This window comes from Pholis gunnellus (assembly GCF_910591455.1).
Source record: "Pholis gunnellus genome assembly, chromosome: 2".
In the NCBI taxonomy this organism is placed as follows: Eukaryota; Metazoa; Chordata; class Actinopteri; order Perciformes; family Pholidae; genus Pholis; species Pholis gunnellus.
Window position 1 is genome coordinate 25,413,287 of NC_136536.1, and position 19,317 is coordinate 25,432,603.

Below are 19,317 nucleotides of genomic sequence, written 5' to 3' on the forward strand. Positions count from 1 at the left end.
GTTAAAGTTACTGTGAGTAACTTAAACTGGTTATGAAATTGTCTAAATGTAATACTGATGTCTCTATACGACCTATAAGCAAATGAGACCATCAGCGAGAAGATTGGCTATTTCTACACAGTTATTCTTAATACTTGACATTGCGATGGACCCAGATCTGGCTGCTGTCTTCAACTTGCTGGCTGTGCTCCGGCAGGAGGAGGAGGGCTCCTGGCTCGACAGTAGCGGATCCTCCGCTGCCCTGACGAGTCCAAAGATCTTTCAGGGTCTTTCAAGTGGTCCAAGAGGGCATGTGCATCGACTTACACCTGTAAGTCATACCTCTGAAGGTCAGCAAAAACAACTTTCAGGGGATGATAAGTTGCTCTTTAATAAACATGTAACCAGTCTAAGTTGGTGAACATGGGGGCTTTAATAGAGCACAGAATACACTTTTGGCCCCTGGACTTGCAGGTTTATCTGGGTGTGCCTCTTCGACACATGTGGGATCTCAAATTAGGGAAGGACTTATTACTATTTTATAAATGCAAACATAATTTGTCATAGATGTAATGACCATTTAAGATCATTTGTTTTTGTCAATATGCTTATAGTACACATGCATCAGTATGTCCATACTATTCTGTATGTCAACAAATATGCAATATATACAGTGAAGACGATTCCAAGGTGTTAAATGGATAACTTTCAAATACATGTGCACAAATCAACATATACGGTATATATTCCAAATGATACAATGAAATAAAAATGTAACCAAGTACAAATTAAAGTACAGTTTACAAACAGTATAACTACAGACTAGACAAATACAGAATAATTATATATTAATAAAAATAAAAAACTATTACAACATTTTGGAAAACTTAATCTGTGTTGTTAGACTTTATTGAGATGGCACTCTTAATGGCCGTAGTGTTTGTAAAGCCATGGCTGCCTTTGTTCCCCGTTAGTCGTACCTGATGCAGTGGTAATATGAAAGGTCTTCAGCACACTTTTCCCATTTGCGGGTCTTTGCACAAGGTGTACACCTGAACCCGTCCCTCTCTGTTTTTTCGTCAATTGACGCTGTACAATTTACTCTGATAAGCATTTCAAACCAGAACCCTGGCGTGATAACGGACCCGTATCACGACTAGCGTCCTATTTCAAAATAAAAACAAAAGTAGCGTGTTCCAAGCACGGTGCTCGCGCTTTCTCCACCCCTTTTCACCAAAACGGGATCTCCGCGAGCCGTTTCGTCCCCCCGCCAATCACCGCGTGGCTGCAGAGAACACCACGCCCTCTGTTCTCCGTGTGTACTGTGGGAGCTGGGACATTTTGTCTATGAAGGTGAAGTAGTCCCTACGTTTCGTTACCAACAGCGACAGAGCTCCACGCTGCTGACAGGCTGGCGTTTAACCTCTCCGAACGTCAACCAGACAGACGCAAGGACGTCAAAACTTTATTAGTTTAGAGTTTAAGTAATGAGAGATAAACACGTCCTCCCTTCATGCTTACTTACAACAAAGAAGAAGTTATGGATATTTGCGACGGGAAGAAGAGGAGACAGGTAAGCGGCGGAGTGCGGGGCTGCAGGCGGAGCGTGTCCGTGAAGATGAAGCGGGAAGTGGGCAAAGTCCTTCGCTCCCTGACGGTAGAGGATAACAACTGTACGGAGCACATGGAGGAGGAGGAGGAGGAGGATGACGGGGACGACTGCTTCTCCATTAGCTTCCTCCGGAACGACCGGCTGGAGCCAGCCGTAGCGGTGTCTCCGCGCTACAGCCTGATGCGGGAGGTCGGCCGGGGGAGCTACGGAGTGGTTTACGAGGCCGTAGCCCGGAAAACGGGGGCCAGGGTGGCGGTAAAGAGGCTCCAGTGCGACGCCCCGGAAAACGTAGAGCTGGCGCTGGCCGAGTTCTGGGCTCTGACGAGTCTGGAGAACCGACACCAGAATGTGGTCCAGCTGGAGGAGTGCGTCCTGCAGAAGAAAGGCCTGGCGCAGAAGATGAGCCACGGAAACAAGAGGTCCAAGCAATACCTGCGCCTGGTGGAGACCTCCCTCAAAGGTATGCAGGCTACAATAACAGCAATACTGCAAATGGTGAAATAACACATGCATAATGTTGAGAGTGCCCCCTACTCCAAATGCATGTCTATTAAATTACACTTAATAAGTAGTGAACAAATTGGCAGTGGTTTTGCCAGCTTAAGCTCTAAATCCGTGTTTGAGCCCTCGTATTAAAGGATGTGCTGTCTCATGCTTTCACTAAATGCAGCTACAAAATGCTTCAACGTCTTTTCAGCGCATGTAAACACGCGCTATAGGGTCTGTGATTGATGGCAGTGGAACCAAAACTGTTTTGCTTTACAGATGAATACCAAAATTACTGCTATATCTGTACTCAAGGCTCATTCACTGAAAAATGATTTTGTGAATTAAATGTAACATTGAGCCCTTTTGCGGCCCCTCTGTCTGTCGGTGACGCTGCTATACGTTGCCTATAGTAGGCACAGAGAGTACACTGTGTGTCCCTCAGCTCACAAGAGAACACGGTGTACTAGTTGGCAGCATGCTAACCCAGGGCTGGTTGACTTCGATTCCCGACGCTAAACAATGCCGTTACAGTGTAACGTTGGATGCTATCATGAAATGCTGCATATTTATTTATTGTATATATATATATATATATATATATAATGTGTCATGGTTGTCATCAATCCAGTTTGACCTACTTCCCAGTTCCTTTGTTTTTGCTCAGCAGCCTAATAGAAATGGATAGCTGGTGAATACATCTTCAGAAAATAATAAAATGTAGAAATGAAATACCAATGTGGACATGTGCAGTTAAAAAATCCAGAGTTATAACTCAATCTATGCAGTCTTTGTCTTTTGTTTTTCTTTTAATAGCCTGGCTGTTACATAAGTGTCACCATTTAGGCTCTTGAAATGAAATATTAATCTTGAGCCAACATCTTTTGCAGCCATCAAAGGGCAGTACAGGATGGTTGTAGGAATAACAACATTAACATTTGCCCTCTTACCTTTTGTTTTGGTCTATATGACCTAGTTTCTAAAGTGTAAAGCCAAGTAGTCAACAGCAATACAACGTGATCGTCAGGGCAGTGTGTGGGGAGCAGCGCTGTTTGGACATCTAAAAGCCAAGTTATACTTTATATATTAAAGTACTGATCTGTGAGAAAAAGCACCGGTGTCTATTAGAGCATGATTGATTAATTGTCTGGGCCGATTTATCAGCTGATCTCAGCTTATTACAGATACAGTTTATACAGTATAATGCCCATCATTTTACACTCTTACCATCAGGGTTTCCCCTTCGTGTTTAATGGAAGAGGTTGACCATTTCAACCAGGTTGAAATGTAGTCTGAAAAGTCTTTTTAACGTGGCACAGATCATGCAATTACAAACCTTTGAAAGTGGTTTTGTTTCCTCAGGATGAGTACCACGGTACCCGTTTCTCCTCAAACCTGTGGAGGACTTATTCTTAGTTTCGGTTGCATCGGAACTCATCAGCGTATAAAGAGCGGTTAGGCCTCTAGCCTCAGAATCTCATAGCTCAGTTGCAAGATAGTTAGCATGACTAATACTGTGCTGAAATGATAGTGAAAGCAGCACTGTACTTGTGCGTTCCTGGCTTATGTATGCGTCATTGTTTAGTACGGAGTGACCGCTGGGTGTGTGCTCCTAATGAATGGACTAAATGTCACAGTTTGAACATCTCACTAACCAGGTCATATCTGTCCATCTTCAATCTGCCCGCTGCAGGGGAGCGCATCCTGGGTCACCCAGAGGAGCCGTGCTACCTCTGGTTCGTCATGGAGTTCTGTGAGGGCGGGGACCTCAACCAGTACATCTTGTCCCGCCGGCCCGACCCCCAGACCAACCGGAGCTTTATGCGCCAGTTGACGAGCGCCGTGGCTTTCCTGCACAAGAACAACATCGTCCACCGAGACCTGAAGCCGGACAACATCCTCATCTCGCAGAAATCCGGCTCGCCCATTCTCAAAGTGGCCGACTTCGGCCTCAGTAAAGTTTGTGCGGGCCTCAACTCCAAGAACAGCGAGGAACGCCCCGCGGCGGGGGCGGGCGGCAGAGGCAGCAACCAGAACAACATCATCAACATCAACAAGTTCTGGTTGTCGTCGGCCTGCGGCTCAGACTTCTACATGGCCCCCGAGGTGTGGGAGGGCCACTACACAGCCAAGGCGGACATCTTCGCTCTGGGCATCATCATCTGGGCGATGATCGAGCGGATCACCTTCATCGACGCAGAGTCCAAGCGCGAACTGCTGGGCACCTACATACGGCAGGGCACAGAGATTGTACCTGTCGGGGAGGCTCTGTTGGAGAACCCCAAGATGGTTCTCCACATCCCTCAGAAGGCCAGGAGCTCCATGTCCGAGGGGGTGAAGAAACTCCTCCAGGACATGCTTGCAGTCAACCCTCAGGACCGACCAGACGCCTTCCAGCTGGAGGTGCGGATGGACCAAGTCACGTGTGCTGCGTGACGACGCCTACCCTCCCAAAACCTCTCCTTTTTTACCCTAACCAGTCAAAGAAGGGACCCCTTTCCTTCCCAGGTAAGCTCCACTTCCATCAGTGTTACTAGGAATGCTCTCTTTAAAAGATGGTTGGTAACTTTGAAAAAAAAAAACTTTTTGTCATATTTGCCCAAAATGTCACTATATCCTGACAGTAGGATTTGAGATAGATGATCTGTGAAAAAAGCAAGTTTCTCTGCCTTCTTTTAATTGAATTTAGAAGATCCCACCGGGCCCGAAGAAAAACCATCAATCAGAGCCAAGGAGACGCAGCCGTCAATCACTGCTTGTCAACTCCGATCAAACTGTCAAACTAGGCAGCTATGATAGAATATCAGATTCTCAGATGTTTTCAGAAACATATTTCAGTTACTGTTCAGCTTTGAAATTAGAAGGTTTGCTCCGGTCGGTGGGCGGTGCTTGGTTTTAGTGTGACTGTTTTCAACATAGCGCCAGGGTCTCAAACTTTCTAATTTACAGCTAAACAGTTACTACAATATGTTTAAGAATGTTGATTCATATTTGATTTGCGCTGCCTAGTTTGACAGTTTGATCATGAGCAGTGATTGGCAGCTTCGTTAGAGACTCCTCGGCTCTGATTGGTCGTTTTCCTTTCGGGCGCAGTGGAATCTTCCAAATATCATTAGGAGCAATAAAAGGATGCAGAGGAACCACATTTTTTCTCCAAATGATCTGTCTCATGTACTGCTGTCAGGATATTGTGACAGTTTGAGTAAATATGTGAAAAATGTATTCTTATTAAAACTACCAACTTTTTTAACCCAACCAAACCATACAACAGCTTATTCATCCACCTTTAACCAGAGAAGAGGAGCAGCTGAAGTGATTATTGAGAAAGAAAACCAGCAGGCTCCTCTGTGACACAGGACTCACCAGCACTGGCTTAAAGAGAACACTGGCCGTTGGTAACCCAGGGCAGAAATCGTCTAATCTTCCTTTCAGCTGACACCATTAGCCTGTCTGGACCGCCCCTCTGTTAATAGCCACAGGTGGTGTGAAGTCACTGTTATGGTTTACGACATGTTAGAGTGTGTTTCAGAAACGTCCTGTCACTGCTCTTCATTACAACGAAGAGAGAAGCCATTGCTTTGGTTACCTCCAATAGCCAGTAGACATTTGTACAGGGCGAGTGTAAGATTTCAGAATGAAAGTAGGTGAAAGCGTGTCTGTTTGAATCTTATCATCCTTCCACCATGACACACATCCACTCTACTGGCATGAGTTCTAGTTAAACATACATAGAATCCTGTGCATGGGGACTTCTTTAAAAGCATGATTCCAGTAGTTAGAATTTGCATTTTATTTTACGAGTCTTTGTCATGATCTCTATGAGACATGATAACATTGTGCTTATAAAGCAATTTTATGAGATGTGGGAAAACATCACAACAACCAACTCGGACGGACCAAGACACATGAGCGCTCAGACAACAGTCCATCCGGAGTATTTAAACCCTTTCATTTGGAGCTGAAGCAGGAAGTGGTTCTGTAAACTGTGATGGTTCTACAGCGGACAGGTTGAGAGATACTTTTACAGTTGACCTTTGGTTTCCTCTTCCTAATGTGGAAGAGGAAACGGCTAACCTGGAGATTTGTTTAGCGATGTCACTGCACACCAAGGTTTTATCAACACGGTTATCATCAGAGATTGGATGATAGGAAAACTGTGAAATGAGATCCACGGTGAAATAAATTAGAACTATTTTTTATCCTTAAAGGGACAGTTCACCCCCCAAAAAATCATACGTATTTTTCCTCCAACACAGTAGTACATGTATCAATCTACATTGTTTTGGCGTGAGTTGATTCTGGCTGATGATTTCTGGAAAGAGACTGAAGTATTATTATTTTTTGGCCATATAGTTCTGTTATATCGTAGAGAAAGGCAGACATTATCTACGGCCCATATCTCCAAAACTAGGCAACTCGCACCAAAGTAATATACACTGATAAATAGCGCTACAGGTAAGAGGAGGAATATGTGTTTTTGGGGTAAACTGTCCCTTTTAACTATTTTGACCGCAAGGCATCAGAAGACGTGTTGGCCTGGTCCCAAGCATGACTGCTGCTCCTGATTTCTGCTAAAGCTTCCCACGCCACTGTCGAGGAAACCGAATTAACACGAGTATCTGCTGCACCGTCATCCGCGCACAAAACCGAGCTATTGATTAACAAGATGAGTGAGTGACGTTAGCAGAGGTAGCTCACATGAGGTGTTGTCGAAGACCTCGGGGTGAGGGATGGGTGAGGGCGGGGTAAGAGCACAGCGACTGTATGTGAGCGGGAGGGAGGAGGACACAACCTGGGCCTGAGGGCAAAACGGCCTGGCTTGAAGTAGAATACACACAGTCAGGGTGTGAGAGAGTCGAGCTGAAGACAATGAGCTATCGGCAGAGATGAAGGATCGTCTGCATCGCACAGTACATGAGGTTTTTCTGGTTCATATTAACACTGGCTGTGATTAACCTCTTGTGACAATACGGAATTCAGTTCCCATCAAATACCGACTGTTACGCAAGTCACTTCCTCCTGTGATATCTTCTTCCTTTTCACTGACGGTGGGCACTCATCCAACACCACTTTTGACAAGTGCATCAAGGTTTAGTTGCATTAATGTTGCTTATGTATGTTGACAGGAAAGGTGAATTGTGAGAAGGCTTGCAACGAATCATAAAAGTCACGGTTGGATCGTATCACAGTGGTTTTCAGTCAGTGATCTGATCAGCAGAAAAAAAGGGGGAGCAAATATAACTTTCAACTTCAACGTTCATGTAACTTTTTTGCCATCGATATCAATTGCCAATCGTCAACGAGCCGTATCGGCCGATACAGGTAGTTTCTGCTTACAAGGCTCCGCCACGGTCCTTTATTAAAGTCATTCTGTAGTTGTTATTTGCATGAACACGATTCAAATGATTTGGAAATAAAAGATTGTATTTTTATTTCCCAAATCATGGCATTAGTAGCTTTGATGTTTTCTGAGCTGCTTAGAGCTAGTGTTAGGAAGTTAAACGTTAAAGTCAAAATTCATCTCTAATATATATTTTATATTACTGTAAAAACATCTTCAAACAACTGTATTCAAGTTTCTCACCAAAACTACATTGTACAAGGTTACATTTGAACACATCATAGCGTTATAATTTACTTTCGTACAATACTAATTTTTACCGAATATAGCTTGAACGTGTCTAACTCTCTGACTCAGAGAATAATCGCATAATCTAATCATTCTCTTAATCACATTATGATTGGATTATTAGTGTGTATTAAAACATAGCTATTTATAGGCCACTGATAACTTACCTGAAAAACAGAGTTCAGGAAGAAGTTGTCCACTGAAAAGTACTCTATATGCTACAGCTATATAGTAATATATTTTTTTATTTTTAGAAAGATGATAAAACTGTATTGTAAGTCTCTACTGAAAGGAGAATACCATACTGTATAGCCTATTAATATTGCCGACCACATGCTGTTAACTAGCAACCCTTGTAATATCAATACCGCTAAAATGACCCATACATGCATAGTGTGTGATTGTATTCACAGTGCTACACTACAGTACAACAGTCTTGTTTCAACAATGATTCAACAGAATGTCGCCTGACAGATATTTGGAGGATAATGATCGTAACCTTAACTTAATCATGACCTAGCCCCCCCCCCCCCGTACATACGCGTGCAGCAGGAACTTTTCCGCCAGACCGAGCGCTAGGTAGATCACGTCACAGATCTGGAGTTTCTGCCTCCACACTGCTCCGTCAACGAAGGGGAACGTTTCGTGCCTTTGGTTGTTTTATGCAATATCACTATGAATCTTTTTCGGCTCCCAGCTGTCAGCAGGGTGCAACTGTGACGGTGTTGTTGCGTGCTAGTCCGCTACTGCAGTTTGGCTTTGTTGTTGCGCGGCATGATGAGATGTTGCATGTTACGCAACAGGAGTGGGAACGGCGGATTAGAGGCTGAACACAGAGAGATGAGGGGAGTCGTGTGTTTATGTCAGGAGCTGACTGACCGAGGGTACGGCTAACGATACTCGCATCACTAACGACATTTAGCATACACTCAACCTCTGGTCCGACACACGGAGGGACACATGGGGCTCATATCGTCTCAGTGGGAATCTGCCAGATCAGTGTGGGGATGGACATGTTCCAGTTTGATCATTTTCTTCTAACTTTAAAGCAAGGAATCTGTGTCTGTTTGTGTGTCCTTCGCATATCTCCAGAACCGTCCGATCTTCACACTTGGTAGGTGTGTTGCTGGGGACACAAGGACCTGTTAAAAGTTGGTGCAATTTGGACACGCGACATGTTTAATATTACTAAACTTTTAATGAGCGAGCAAACAGTGCTCTGTGCAGCAGTGGGGGCGGAGCTTCAAGGCTCTGCGGACTGAGTCCAGCATGTCGTCATGGATAACATGCCAATAGATAAAACCGAATGCTAAGTCTTAATGAATCTGACCAATACCAAGACCCAAAGCAGTTATTCCATACCAGTAACGGCACAACACAACCTAAATAACATTCTGGACTGTTTAAAGCCACCTCCATGATGTGTAATGTTAGCTAGTTTAGCTAACTTCATGGCATTCCTCAACTTTCCAGTGTTGGAAAGTAACTAATTACATTTATTCAAGCACTGGACCCTAAGTACAAATTTGAGGTACTTGTACTTTACTTAGTATTTCAATTTCATACTACTTTAAACTCCAACTCAACATTTCAGAGGCAAATATAGTTTTTACTTTCCTACATTGGTCTGACAGCTTTAGTTGCTTTACAGATTCAGATTGGCAATACATAATATAAACAGTAAATTAAATATGATATCATTAAGTCTTCATTGGTCCCCTGAGCAAAATTCACGCTTCCCAGCTGTCTTTAAATAAAAATTAGCTCCACCTTTACCGGCTGCAACATTAAAGTGATAAACACATAATTAAAATCCAATGATATGATATATATTATTCTGAAATGGGCAAATTAGCATGTACTTCATAAGTACTTTGACTTTTGGCACTTTTAAGTACATTTTGATGCCAATACCTTTGTAATTTTAGGCTTCATTTGCGTATTCTAATAACAAAACAATTCTTACAGTGTAGAATTCCTCATAACGTCCTCCCTGACTTTAGTTCCTTCTCTTGTCTCCTTCACTACTCTAAAGCTTACAGGTCTGCCTCACTCTACTGCGCTCCGCCTTCACCAGCTGTCAAGTGTGTGTCATGAAAAGTGATTATCCACAACTACTGTCAGCATGACTCTGCCTGAAGGGAACTATTTCTAGCACCATTTTCCCCATTTATGGAAAATGAAAAAAGAGCCAACAGCTAATGCTCTTGTTGCAGTCGCTGTGTTTGATGAGATTATACAAACAGCTACTTTAGTAATAAGCAGTATGACGAGGTCCCTTCAGTCTGGGGTTGTGGTTTCCTACTTGCTCTTGGCTTTATTCTGTAATTTCCAGTAAATATCTCAATATAAATTGTGTTTTCTGTTTAAAAACTACAAACGTAAGAAGAAAGCAAGTACTACTCAGCCATCTTTTCAGCGGTTACGTCTCCAGTCTGCTCTAGAGCACAGCTGATAGGTACGCGCTTTGTTTACATGACGTCAAGCTTGAGTTCTCTGTCGTCATTACTGTTGTTATTGAATTATTGGTATTTCAGCCTGGCCTACCGTAACAGTTCACCTTCAGTAAATGACGATGTGTGACTCTCTTCTTGCGGTAGATAGCGCGGTAGTGCTGCTTTTTCTTTTATACATTTTCATATTTGAATGTCTGATTTTCTTTTGTCTTCATTTAAATATATATATTCTAATTTAGAATGATCGTTGACAGCCCTGGTTCCCAGTGCACACAGTGCAAATACTAAATATTTAATGACATGCATCAGGAATGGGAAATCCTTATAAAATCTAGAATGTCAGCATCATATCGTCATCATGCGCACGTCTGTTTTGTGTGACGTCCCCCTACCCATCTATTTCACCCATCTCCCCCCTCTTCTCATTGCTGGACAATGAGAACGCCGCTCCTGGTTCAGGGATTATGGAGGCTTGCTTCTGGAACATTTTGTCCTCTCGCTGTCTGCCAGCTGCATGCCGCCTCTGTCTAAACCAGGCCAGGGCGCTGTAAGCCCCGGTCCCACACATGTGCAGTCCTCACTCTTGGAATCCTTTCTGATTCCACCGGCGGCGTGGACAGGCTTTTTACAAGTCGAGGCATTGTCAGGGTGTTGTCCTCGCACTGTGCGCATGAGCACCCCCACTGTAACAAACACACTGATGCCTTCAAGCAAACCTCTCTTTGCACGTGTCTGCCATCTTATCTGAACACTCCAAAGCGGGATGCGTTTGAAACAAAAGACAGTGGCGTCTGAGAGGATGCTGATGTTGCTCCCCTAAAGGAAATGAAGTAGCTTGGCTGGGTACGCTATGTTCTGCACTGGCTCAGTCGGCAGGGGTTATTGAAGAGGGGCTGAGAAATGCCAGAGGGAAGCCGCCTTTATACGATTTTGGGACTTTCTGTTATAAGCGCATTGGCGTTCTTATGCAACCTGGTTGTAAAAGTGAGGAGGTTGTAAATATTTTCTTTCGGGCCATCAGGGTTCAGAGAGAAAGAACTGCCAAAATGAGTTCCTACACAAACGATACACGTGGAGCACGTCTTTGTTTTAATTCAAAAGGAAAAGTTTGTGCCAAAAGTCTTCTTTATTTTTTGTGTTATTTGTCCGTAAAAAAAGTCTAGAGCCTTCCATCACCCGATACTGTCCAGGAAACCCCGTCATCCCACGGTGCTCTGGAATAACATGGATCCTCATCTGTTCCACTCCACCTTCCCCATTCATGCTGCTGTGCTGGACCTAATGGGCTGTAAGCTCTTTACACCGTGGTAATGTCCTCACAGTGTGAGCACCATCTATAACAGCCTGAGCATCGCGTCCCACTGCAGGCGCCATACATGGTCATATTTGGGCCTCGCGGTGGATTGTCTTTCTTTACTCTGGTACACTGTTGTATTGACAGTTCGTACATGACATTCGAATGGTTGCACCAAAGCTGACGGGGTTCATTTTGACCTGTAAATAATAGATGTAAAGAGACGCGGGCCGCATCTGTTGCAGGGGCCAGAGATTGGCCCTCCTCCCTCTGATATTACTTCAGGGTTTCATGCATTCGCTCCGTCACCGCTGCTAGCAACTGTGCTCTCTGTCCCGAGACATAAGAACTTCAAGATGGTAGGATTACCCGCGGGGCGCAGATGGTAGAACAAACAAACAGAGAAACAAACCTTTAGCCAATGTGGGGCTCGGCCTTGGAACAGATTTCTCCTTGTTCACGTTTAGTTTGTATTTTGAAACCGTACAGAACCAGAACCTCTCATTTGTTAAACTTTTCTGTGCTAGAGACTTTATAGACAGAAAGTATTCAGTATTTAGACAAATATTTTCATTGTGACTGGCGTTATTCTAGATCATGACAGAATGACAACTCTTTTAATGGCAGCTCCGTTTTACTAGAAAGCATAAATCCTGAAAGTCTTTTCAACCCTTAAAAAGTTTCATTGTTGGTTTTGTCCACTGGTTACTTCTACCAAGGTTACGTTTTTGGCCCGGTTCGTCTGTTTGTCAGCAAGATCACTGAAAAACTACTGGTCCCATTTTCTTGGCACTTAGTGGACGGGTGTAGCGTGGGCCAAGAAAGAACGCGTGACATTTTGTAACGGATGTGAATCACAAGGGCAGATACGTGCATTACGTCACAAGAGAACATTGAGGTGGCTGAGCCGGAATGATCGCGGCCAACGGTGCTAACAGCGCTAGCAAAGGCAGCAGTGCTGACGGAGAGAACAGTGTTAACCCGGGGGAGGGGGAACCGGAGCGTTGGTTCAGCCACTGATGATTGGTAGGTTGTTATCAGAGCGGGCCACCATATGAGCGCAGTGCAGAGCAGCTGTCATTAGCTATATCCTATACATCACATATATTTAAATTCTCTGAATGACGCACATACAACCTTTAACATTGTGAGATCAGGTCTGCGCTCTCAGAGTGCCCTTCTAGTTATTAAAGGTGATGATCATATTGCATCTCTGCATTTGCTGGGAATGCTGTGTCGGTTTTTGCATCAAGAGGAACTGAGAGGCACACACCTAAACTTACAAAATGAAGCGTTATAACATGAACGCCAGCCAAGAGGAATGTATTGCTTTGCCGCACGGCCCACAAAACCACCCGGGGCTCGTAAAACGGCAACACGCTCCTTCTCCTCTCCCTCTCCAACTGCTTATTGTAGAGAGCTGTGAGAAACCAGCCCCCACCACTTCCCCAAAGATACCGGTCTCTGCTGGTTTTTTAACGAGGTAGTAGTTTTGGGTTATGCAATGGAAAATGGCTGGCAGGCTGGCTGAGGAGGCAGCGGGCCTCAGTTTGTCCAGGATCTGCAGGGCTACGACGTTCACCTTGTTTTCTTTGTCCTGCTTATTTATGTAGCAGTAATATCTCCCGCAGGGAAATAAGCAGAAAAATGATATGTTGACTTGAGAAAGGGTTCGACCAGAACCCTTTTACATGTCTTTAGATTACATACCGTATGGACTAGTTAGCACACTGGAGCTATTATGTATTGAAAATGCAATGAACAGCTGCCCCTACTCTGTGTGTTTCTCTGTGCCTGCTGTCCATCGGCAGCAATGCTCAGCCGTCTCCACTTTTAAGCCACGTGGTTGCAATAGAAATGTTATTAAATTCTGTGTCGTGCACCTTTAACTGCAAATTCATAGGACATTTTCTGGAAAGAACTATCCACTGTAGGAAAATGTAAATTTTCATCCTCCAATTAGCACAATAAACTAAACTCTGATAATTGTTTCAGACCGTTGCTTTTGTTTTTCTATAATCAGTATCTAACTACATGGTGCTTTGCGGGACACTTCCCAGTACAATTATTAGGACATTATAGAGCTGCTAAAGTAAAGCCTTAATGCAAAAGATAGCTAAATGTTCCAGGTGTGACCGTTTGGGTTTGTGCGCACTTGGAAGCCCTACACTAGCAAATATGGAACCTTTTATTTTACTAATAGGAGCATAATCATAATACAACTGTCTCATGTAAACCTTCTGTCTACAAACCTGTCGGTCTATTCAGCAGATGAAAGTTTATCATTCAAACGCTCCTTCAGAGTTCTTTGTTTTAAGTGTTTGCGTGTGTTTTCAACCACATGCCCGTTAGTAGTTATTAAGAGCTTCCAGATCATAGCGGCTTGCTTTCTCCTGTTTAATACCAGCTTCTGCTTCGGTAGAAAGCGTCTTTGTGAAAGCTTTGCTAATGGAGCATTTACTGATGAAATAAACCAAATATCTCCTAGTATCCTTCATTCACTGTAGAAATTCAGAATGTAATAATGATTGCTCATATTTGTTTCCACTTCGAGCCCTGCTGCTTACAGTCTGTGTTGTCCTTAGTCAGTGTGGAGTCACGTAACCCATCCATGGTGAGATGTATAGTCAGGTATGTGAGGCATGCTCCTTAATCATGGGTTACAAAAGTTCACACAGGTACAACGTTCCCTCACAGCTGCTCTCGTAAAAACAAAAATGAAACTGCTGAGTGCTGAAGAATTCGAGCCACCCCAGTGAGTTCAGACACCTCGGGGCACCACAAACTCACAGGGTTCACCTCACAAATGAATCCTTTTGCGTGTCCAAAGATCGGAGATGAAATCAGCAACCAGTGGCCTCTGTCCACCCCCGGCCCAGAAAACAGATCGATAGCACAGTACAGTAATGGTACCGATGTGAGGGTCCCGGGACAGAGGATGTTGTTTGTGTACAGATTGTAAAGCCCTCTGAGGCATTTGTGATTTGGGGCTATAAAAAATACATTGAACGACGTTGGACGTAGCCTATAAGAGGATGAAACCTGTAGACTGATTGTCTTTTTTCTTTTTTTCACCACATAGTGAACGGTATACTGTATTACACTGTAAACATATGAGGAATTCAGAGTGCTCATCCTCAGCAGCGACATAAGCACTTTCCCTATCTCTATTGGGCACATCATCCCTGATTCACCTTCCCCAACATGCGTGCTTCCTGCTAAGCTGACCCACTTGTGTTCATACCATGTGCTGTGAGGCTTATGCAACCGATGGGGAGAGCAACAAACTGCTGCTAGCACAAGCTGTGGCACGCCAGCCTGCTGGGCTATTATTAGAACACAGCGCCGAGCTCAAGCTGGACGCACATCTACAGGCAGGGGAGACGCTCAGGGTGTCAGGTGGGGTTGTCGTATGGCTGCAGGTGGGTGTGGATGCAGTGACTTCGTTGTACGTATAATGTGAGATGGAGACAGCTCATGTGACGCACGTAGCAATGAACGGGCAGTGGCAGCTTCACTCGAGGGAATTGTTGTTTTCGCTCTTTTCCTGACTGGCTTCAACATCGATTTACAGACAACTGTGCCATCCAATCACCTGCCAAGTATTTTTTGAAAGTGCCTGCCCTTTTCCAAATGGTTTCCAATGATTCCAATCAACAAACCAGGCATGTCAGGTTACCAACACACATGTATAGTGTAGGGCTGGGCTATAGTATCAATATTATATCGACATTGCAACACTAGACAGGATATTGTCTGAGTGGTTGGATATGGTAACATGGCATAAGTGTTGTATTTTCCTGCATTACAGTGATGTCATATTCTGAACTCACGAAATGTTATTTTCCCCACATTTTATCCACATCACTGATAATTCATCAAAAATGTCAGTAAGTGAATATTTAGTGAGTCAACCGTACATATAGATATGAAGGTAGCCAACAATGTTATGAAAACCTATAGGACTGGAAATAGCTCCTCATTTGTAGATTGCTGTCTTGTTGCTCCGTGCTGACCTGTTCACACTTTGTGTCCCTGCAGCTTTGTTTACTACATGGACGTGGACTCCGTTGGAAATAAAGGAAACTCTGACAAACTGAACTGTGAAGAATCCACAATCATGATTTGAGCGGGAAGCGATGGACCGGCCGATGATTCCAAAACTCTGGGACGGGAACCGTATACAAAACCAGACCACAGCAGTGCTCTTCTGGCACCACGCAGTTCCAAGTGGCCGTCACCGTGGAGCTGAGGACCTTTAACTGGTGGATGATAAGTGTGATGACCGGGTTTATGACATGCGTTGTTTTATATTTGTCGATGTTTGTCCCCAACAGCCCCAGTGTAGGCCTGCTCTTCCTTTAGCATGTATAATGTAGAGGTAACGTGCTGGACTGTACCAGTACCTGGAGGTCAAAGCATCACTTTATTGATGATGGTATGTGAATCACTATGAACAGAAGTCACTACCGGTTTACTCCGCCCCCTGTACAACCCCGTGCCTTAAAGATGATTCACACCAAGTGCGATTGGATCACGAGTTAAAACGATTCGTTGGGTTAAAACTCACAGCAGGACAGAAACTACACTTTTGTCTCATGCAGGTTTCTGTCTGCAGAAGAAAACGCAATTGACCGATGGAATATTTGGCTCACTTTTTAAACACAATTCCCCAGGGCCGCACTAAGGCCCACTCAAAAGGCTCACATGCATTCATGATGACTCAAGCTCAAACTGTTACTAAAATGAAGAAATGGCCTCCGACGATTTTTGTATACGTGTCACTTGTGCGCTCATTTTCAGAAAGAATATTTCACAAATCGAGGCAGAACAAGTGTGAAGGATGTTGTATTGAACATGTTCTATAGGAACCACACCTTTAGAAGTAGCAGGCCTGTATCCACTCCACACAATACTGTCCTATTGTAACCAAACCAGGTCCAGCAGGGAAGTCGGATTAGTGTTAATGTTCCTGTTGAATCCAAAGAGCACCTGTTGGATAGAAATGCGTATATCTGTTTAGAATCAAATTAACGCGTGACCAAGAAACAATCATGATCAAGGTGGGCTGATGGATGTTTTTGGTAACTTTGTACTGGATGTTTTTTCTGTTTTTTTTTACATTGAGGTTGAGTGTGGCGTTTTAGGAGTGGAATACAATACAGCTCAAGATATCAAGTCAGTGGGTAACCTGGAATCATCATTAAGAGATAGTGAGACATTCATCCGGGCTCCACCTTGAGAGTTTGAAGGGTTCTGGTTGGTGTGATATGAGCGGTGTTTAAGGGGTCATTCTAGCAGTATTAAGACGCCTGTTGACCATTTTAAAAACTCTCTGGGAAATTTGCAGATTTGCCATCTCGAAACAATCCCCAAAAAGCAGCCGTATCCTGACTGTCCCCTCTTCTTCCTTCCCGTCTTTACTGAAGTGCTTCGAGTTCTCTGCAGCGGCACGTAATGCAGCGTGGAACACGATCGGTTAGTTGATCCACAGCCGAGGTGGTACTTGAAGCAGCCAGGATTTCTAGAAAAGATGGAAAGAACAAAATGCAAAAGTTCAAATGCACAGAATAATTGAAACACGGATAAAAAAGCAAGCAGAGAGTGGTTAAAGCGTACAGGAGTGAGTCTGACAAGAGGGTTTGTATGTTCCGGACCTACAACACTTCGCTGGCCTTCACTCTCAAACACAGACCACAGGAATGACCAAAAACCTCCCTCTGCTTTCAGTTCAGTGACTCAGCAGTAGTAGTACATTTAAAGGGACAGTTCACCCCAAAATCAAATTATTTGTACCATTTACCTCCAGTGCCATACATCAAATAAATCAGGACCGGGTTACTCAAGATAATCCACAGACTTGTGAGCAGTTTCATCCACCAGAAGCCGAGTGACATCTAGTTACATTAAATAGGAGAGAAGGGGCCGATACCTCCAACACTAGGCAACTCACGCCCAAACTAACTGGACTGATAAGCACCACTACAGATAGGAGGAAATGTGTGTATTTTTGATTTTGGGGGGGGGGGGACTGTCCCTTTAAAGGCGTAGTGTGGTCCTACCTCATTCTCAGCACTTTGAACCATCTTATCTACCTTAGTTTCTGCTCGAGTGGGATACATTTTTTTACCTCAGACACCCTCTCCTATTGAGCCCATCTTTGGCTGACTTCTCTGTGTGGCATTTTGCTTAGCTACAAGTAATACTTAGCTTCTGCCTTCACGACGACTACATCAGCAACACCTGTCCGCTTCTCGCTTAACGGCGGCATTACAGAGATGGTCCACAATTCTGTCGTTTTCATCCAACATCTACAGCTCCTATAAGACTATATATGGTCCGAATTAGTTGGTGTGACAGCGACCATGTCTTCAAAGAAAAGGGGTTCGAGCTGTTGCCAGTGGCCACTCTCAAAGAAAACCCTGCTGTTACAGCCTCCTCGAGGAAGCAAGTTTCGATGAAAGTACTTCCTACTGAATGTTCAATTTGATGTTAAACTGGTGGTTTTCCTGAAGGTGTAGGACTCCTGAATTTACAGAGATGGCAGGAGCATTTGGGATTAAAAGGTTTAGCGTTGCTGCGCTTTGACTCTCATGGGTGCTGTAGTTGTTGAATGCTAACACACCTGTTTCTTATGTTAAAGCACGATGTTCAACTTTCACTTCTTGCCAAAAGACTAGTGTAGCACATAGCAGATCTGTTATTTACTCTCAGATGTTTAGTCTCTGACCCGCTCTCTGAACAAGTACAAGCATTAACCCTAACATAGGTAAACCTGTATATGGCATTGCTGTGGTGATCAGCTAACTGAGGATCTTTACAACTACTTCAAACTGTCCACCTCCCCTGTTGTCACTGTCCTTTTTTCTATGAGCCATTTCATTTAGCTCTCTTAAAAACTAGCAATGATTCCACGTGAAAGACACAAACACTATGCAAAACGTTTCACTGCCTCACCGTCAACACCGTACAGACAAGCCGCACCGTTCTCAAACAATTGTGTGTAACATCTCAAACTTTTCTCTTTTAGTGCATATATTTCCAGTGTGTACAGAAATGTATGTTGTTTTGAATAAGAACCGCTTTTTGTTAATGAAGCTGACCGGAGCCATTCGGTGTCTGAGAAAGCATCGTGTTTTGCTGTAAATATGTTTGACAACTTTTCTTGGAATAAAATGATCAAAAACTATGATTGTCTGGATAATTTATATATATGTGTGTTTAATAATTAAAGTGTTAAATTAATAAGTATATCATTAAAGGTGCATAACAAGAGATTGGGAGCATTTTCAACATGGCGACGGCTCGTAGCAGTATCAGGTTAATGATATTTTAATACAGTCTAAATGTTATTCTCAGTCCCTTTCATCTGTCAAGTATTCATTTTTTTGCTGAGAATTGATTTTTTTTTAACGTTAAAGCTAGGGTAGGCAATTTACTTTAGATGCAATGTTATGCCTCTGCCCCGGCGACAGTGGATTATGTTTTCAGGTTGTCTGTCCGTCCGTACGTCTGTCCGGTCCATTCTCATGAACACCTCGAGGAAACTTCAAATTTGGCTAAACCTGCACTTACAGATGAACTAACTAGAATTTGGAGGTCAGAGGTCAATATGTTTGGCCATAACTCAAGAATTCTTGTGCTAATTCACACAAAAGCCTTAAAGAATAAAAAAAAATGTAAGTCTTAATAAAAACGAATACAGTGCAACATGACCGGTTGGTGGAAGAATACAACCACAAGGCGGTAATTCTATTTTAGTACTTCACATTTACTCTGTATTAGAGGATCGTCCACTGACTTTGAGTTGGTTTTAAAACGGGTTGGTTACCTTCTTCAAAGACATTTTTTGTCATATTTG

General features: G+C 43.6%; 1 protein-coding gene across 1 annotated transcript; it reads left to right on the forward strand.

Moving 5' to 3' along the window:
• The first annotated feature begins 1,350 nt into the window (after positions 1 to 1,350).
• Positions 1,351 to 18,645, forward strand: stk35 (serine/threonine kinase 35). The gene is made up of 3 exons (XM_079171393.1): positions 1,351 to 2,051; positions 3,771 to 4,585; positions 15,498 to 18,645. Exons 1-2 carry the CDS (start codon positions 1,493 to 1,495, stop codon positions 4,511 to 4,513), a joined length of 1,302 nt encoding a protein of 433 aa, XP_079027519.1. The 5' UTR covers positions 1,351 to 1,492; the 3' UTR covers positions 4,514 to 4,585; positions 15,498 to 18,645.
• Positions 18,646 to 19,317: the final 672 nt, after the last annotated feature.

Excerpts from the sequence above, each read along its gene's own strand:
- stk35 (XM_079171393.1), top strand. The coding sequence starts at position 1,493 with ATGCTTACTTACAACAAAGAAGAAGTTATGGATATTTGCGACGGGAAG. Across the intron at positions 2,052-3,770 it reads GGTGGAGACCTCCCTCAAAG|GGGAGCGCATCCTGGGTCAC; the intron begins GTATGCAGGCTA and ends TGCCCGCTGCAG.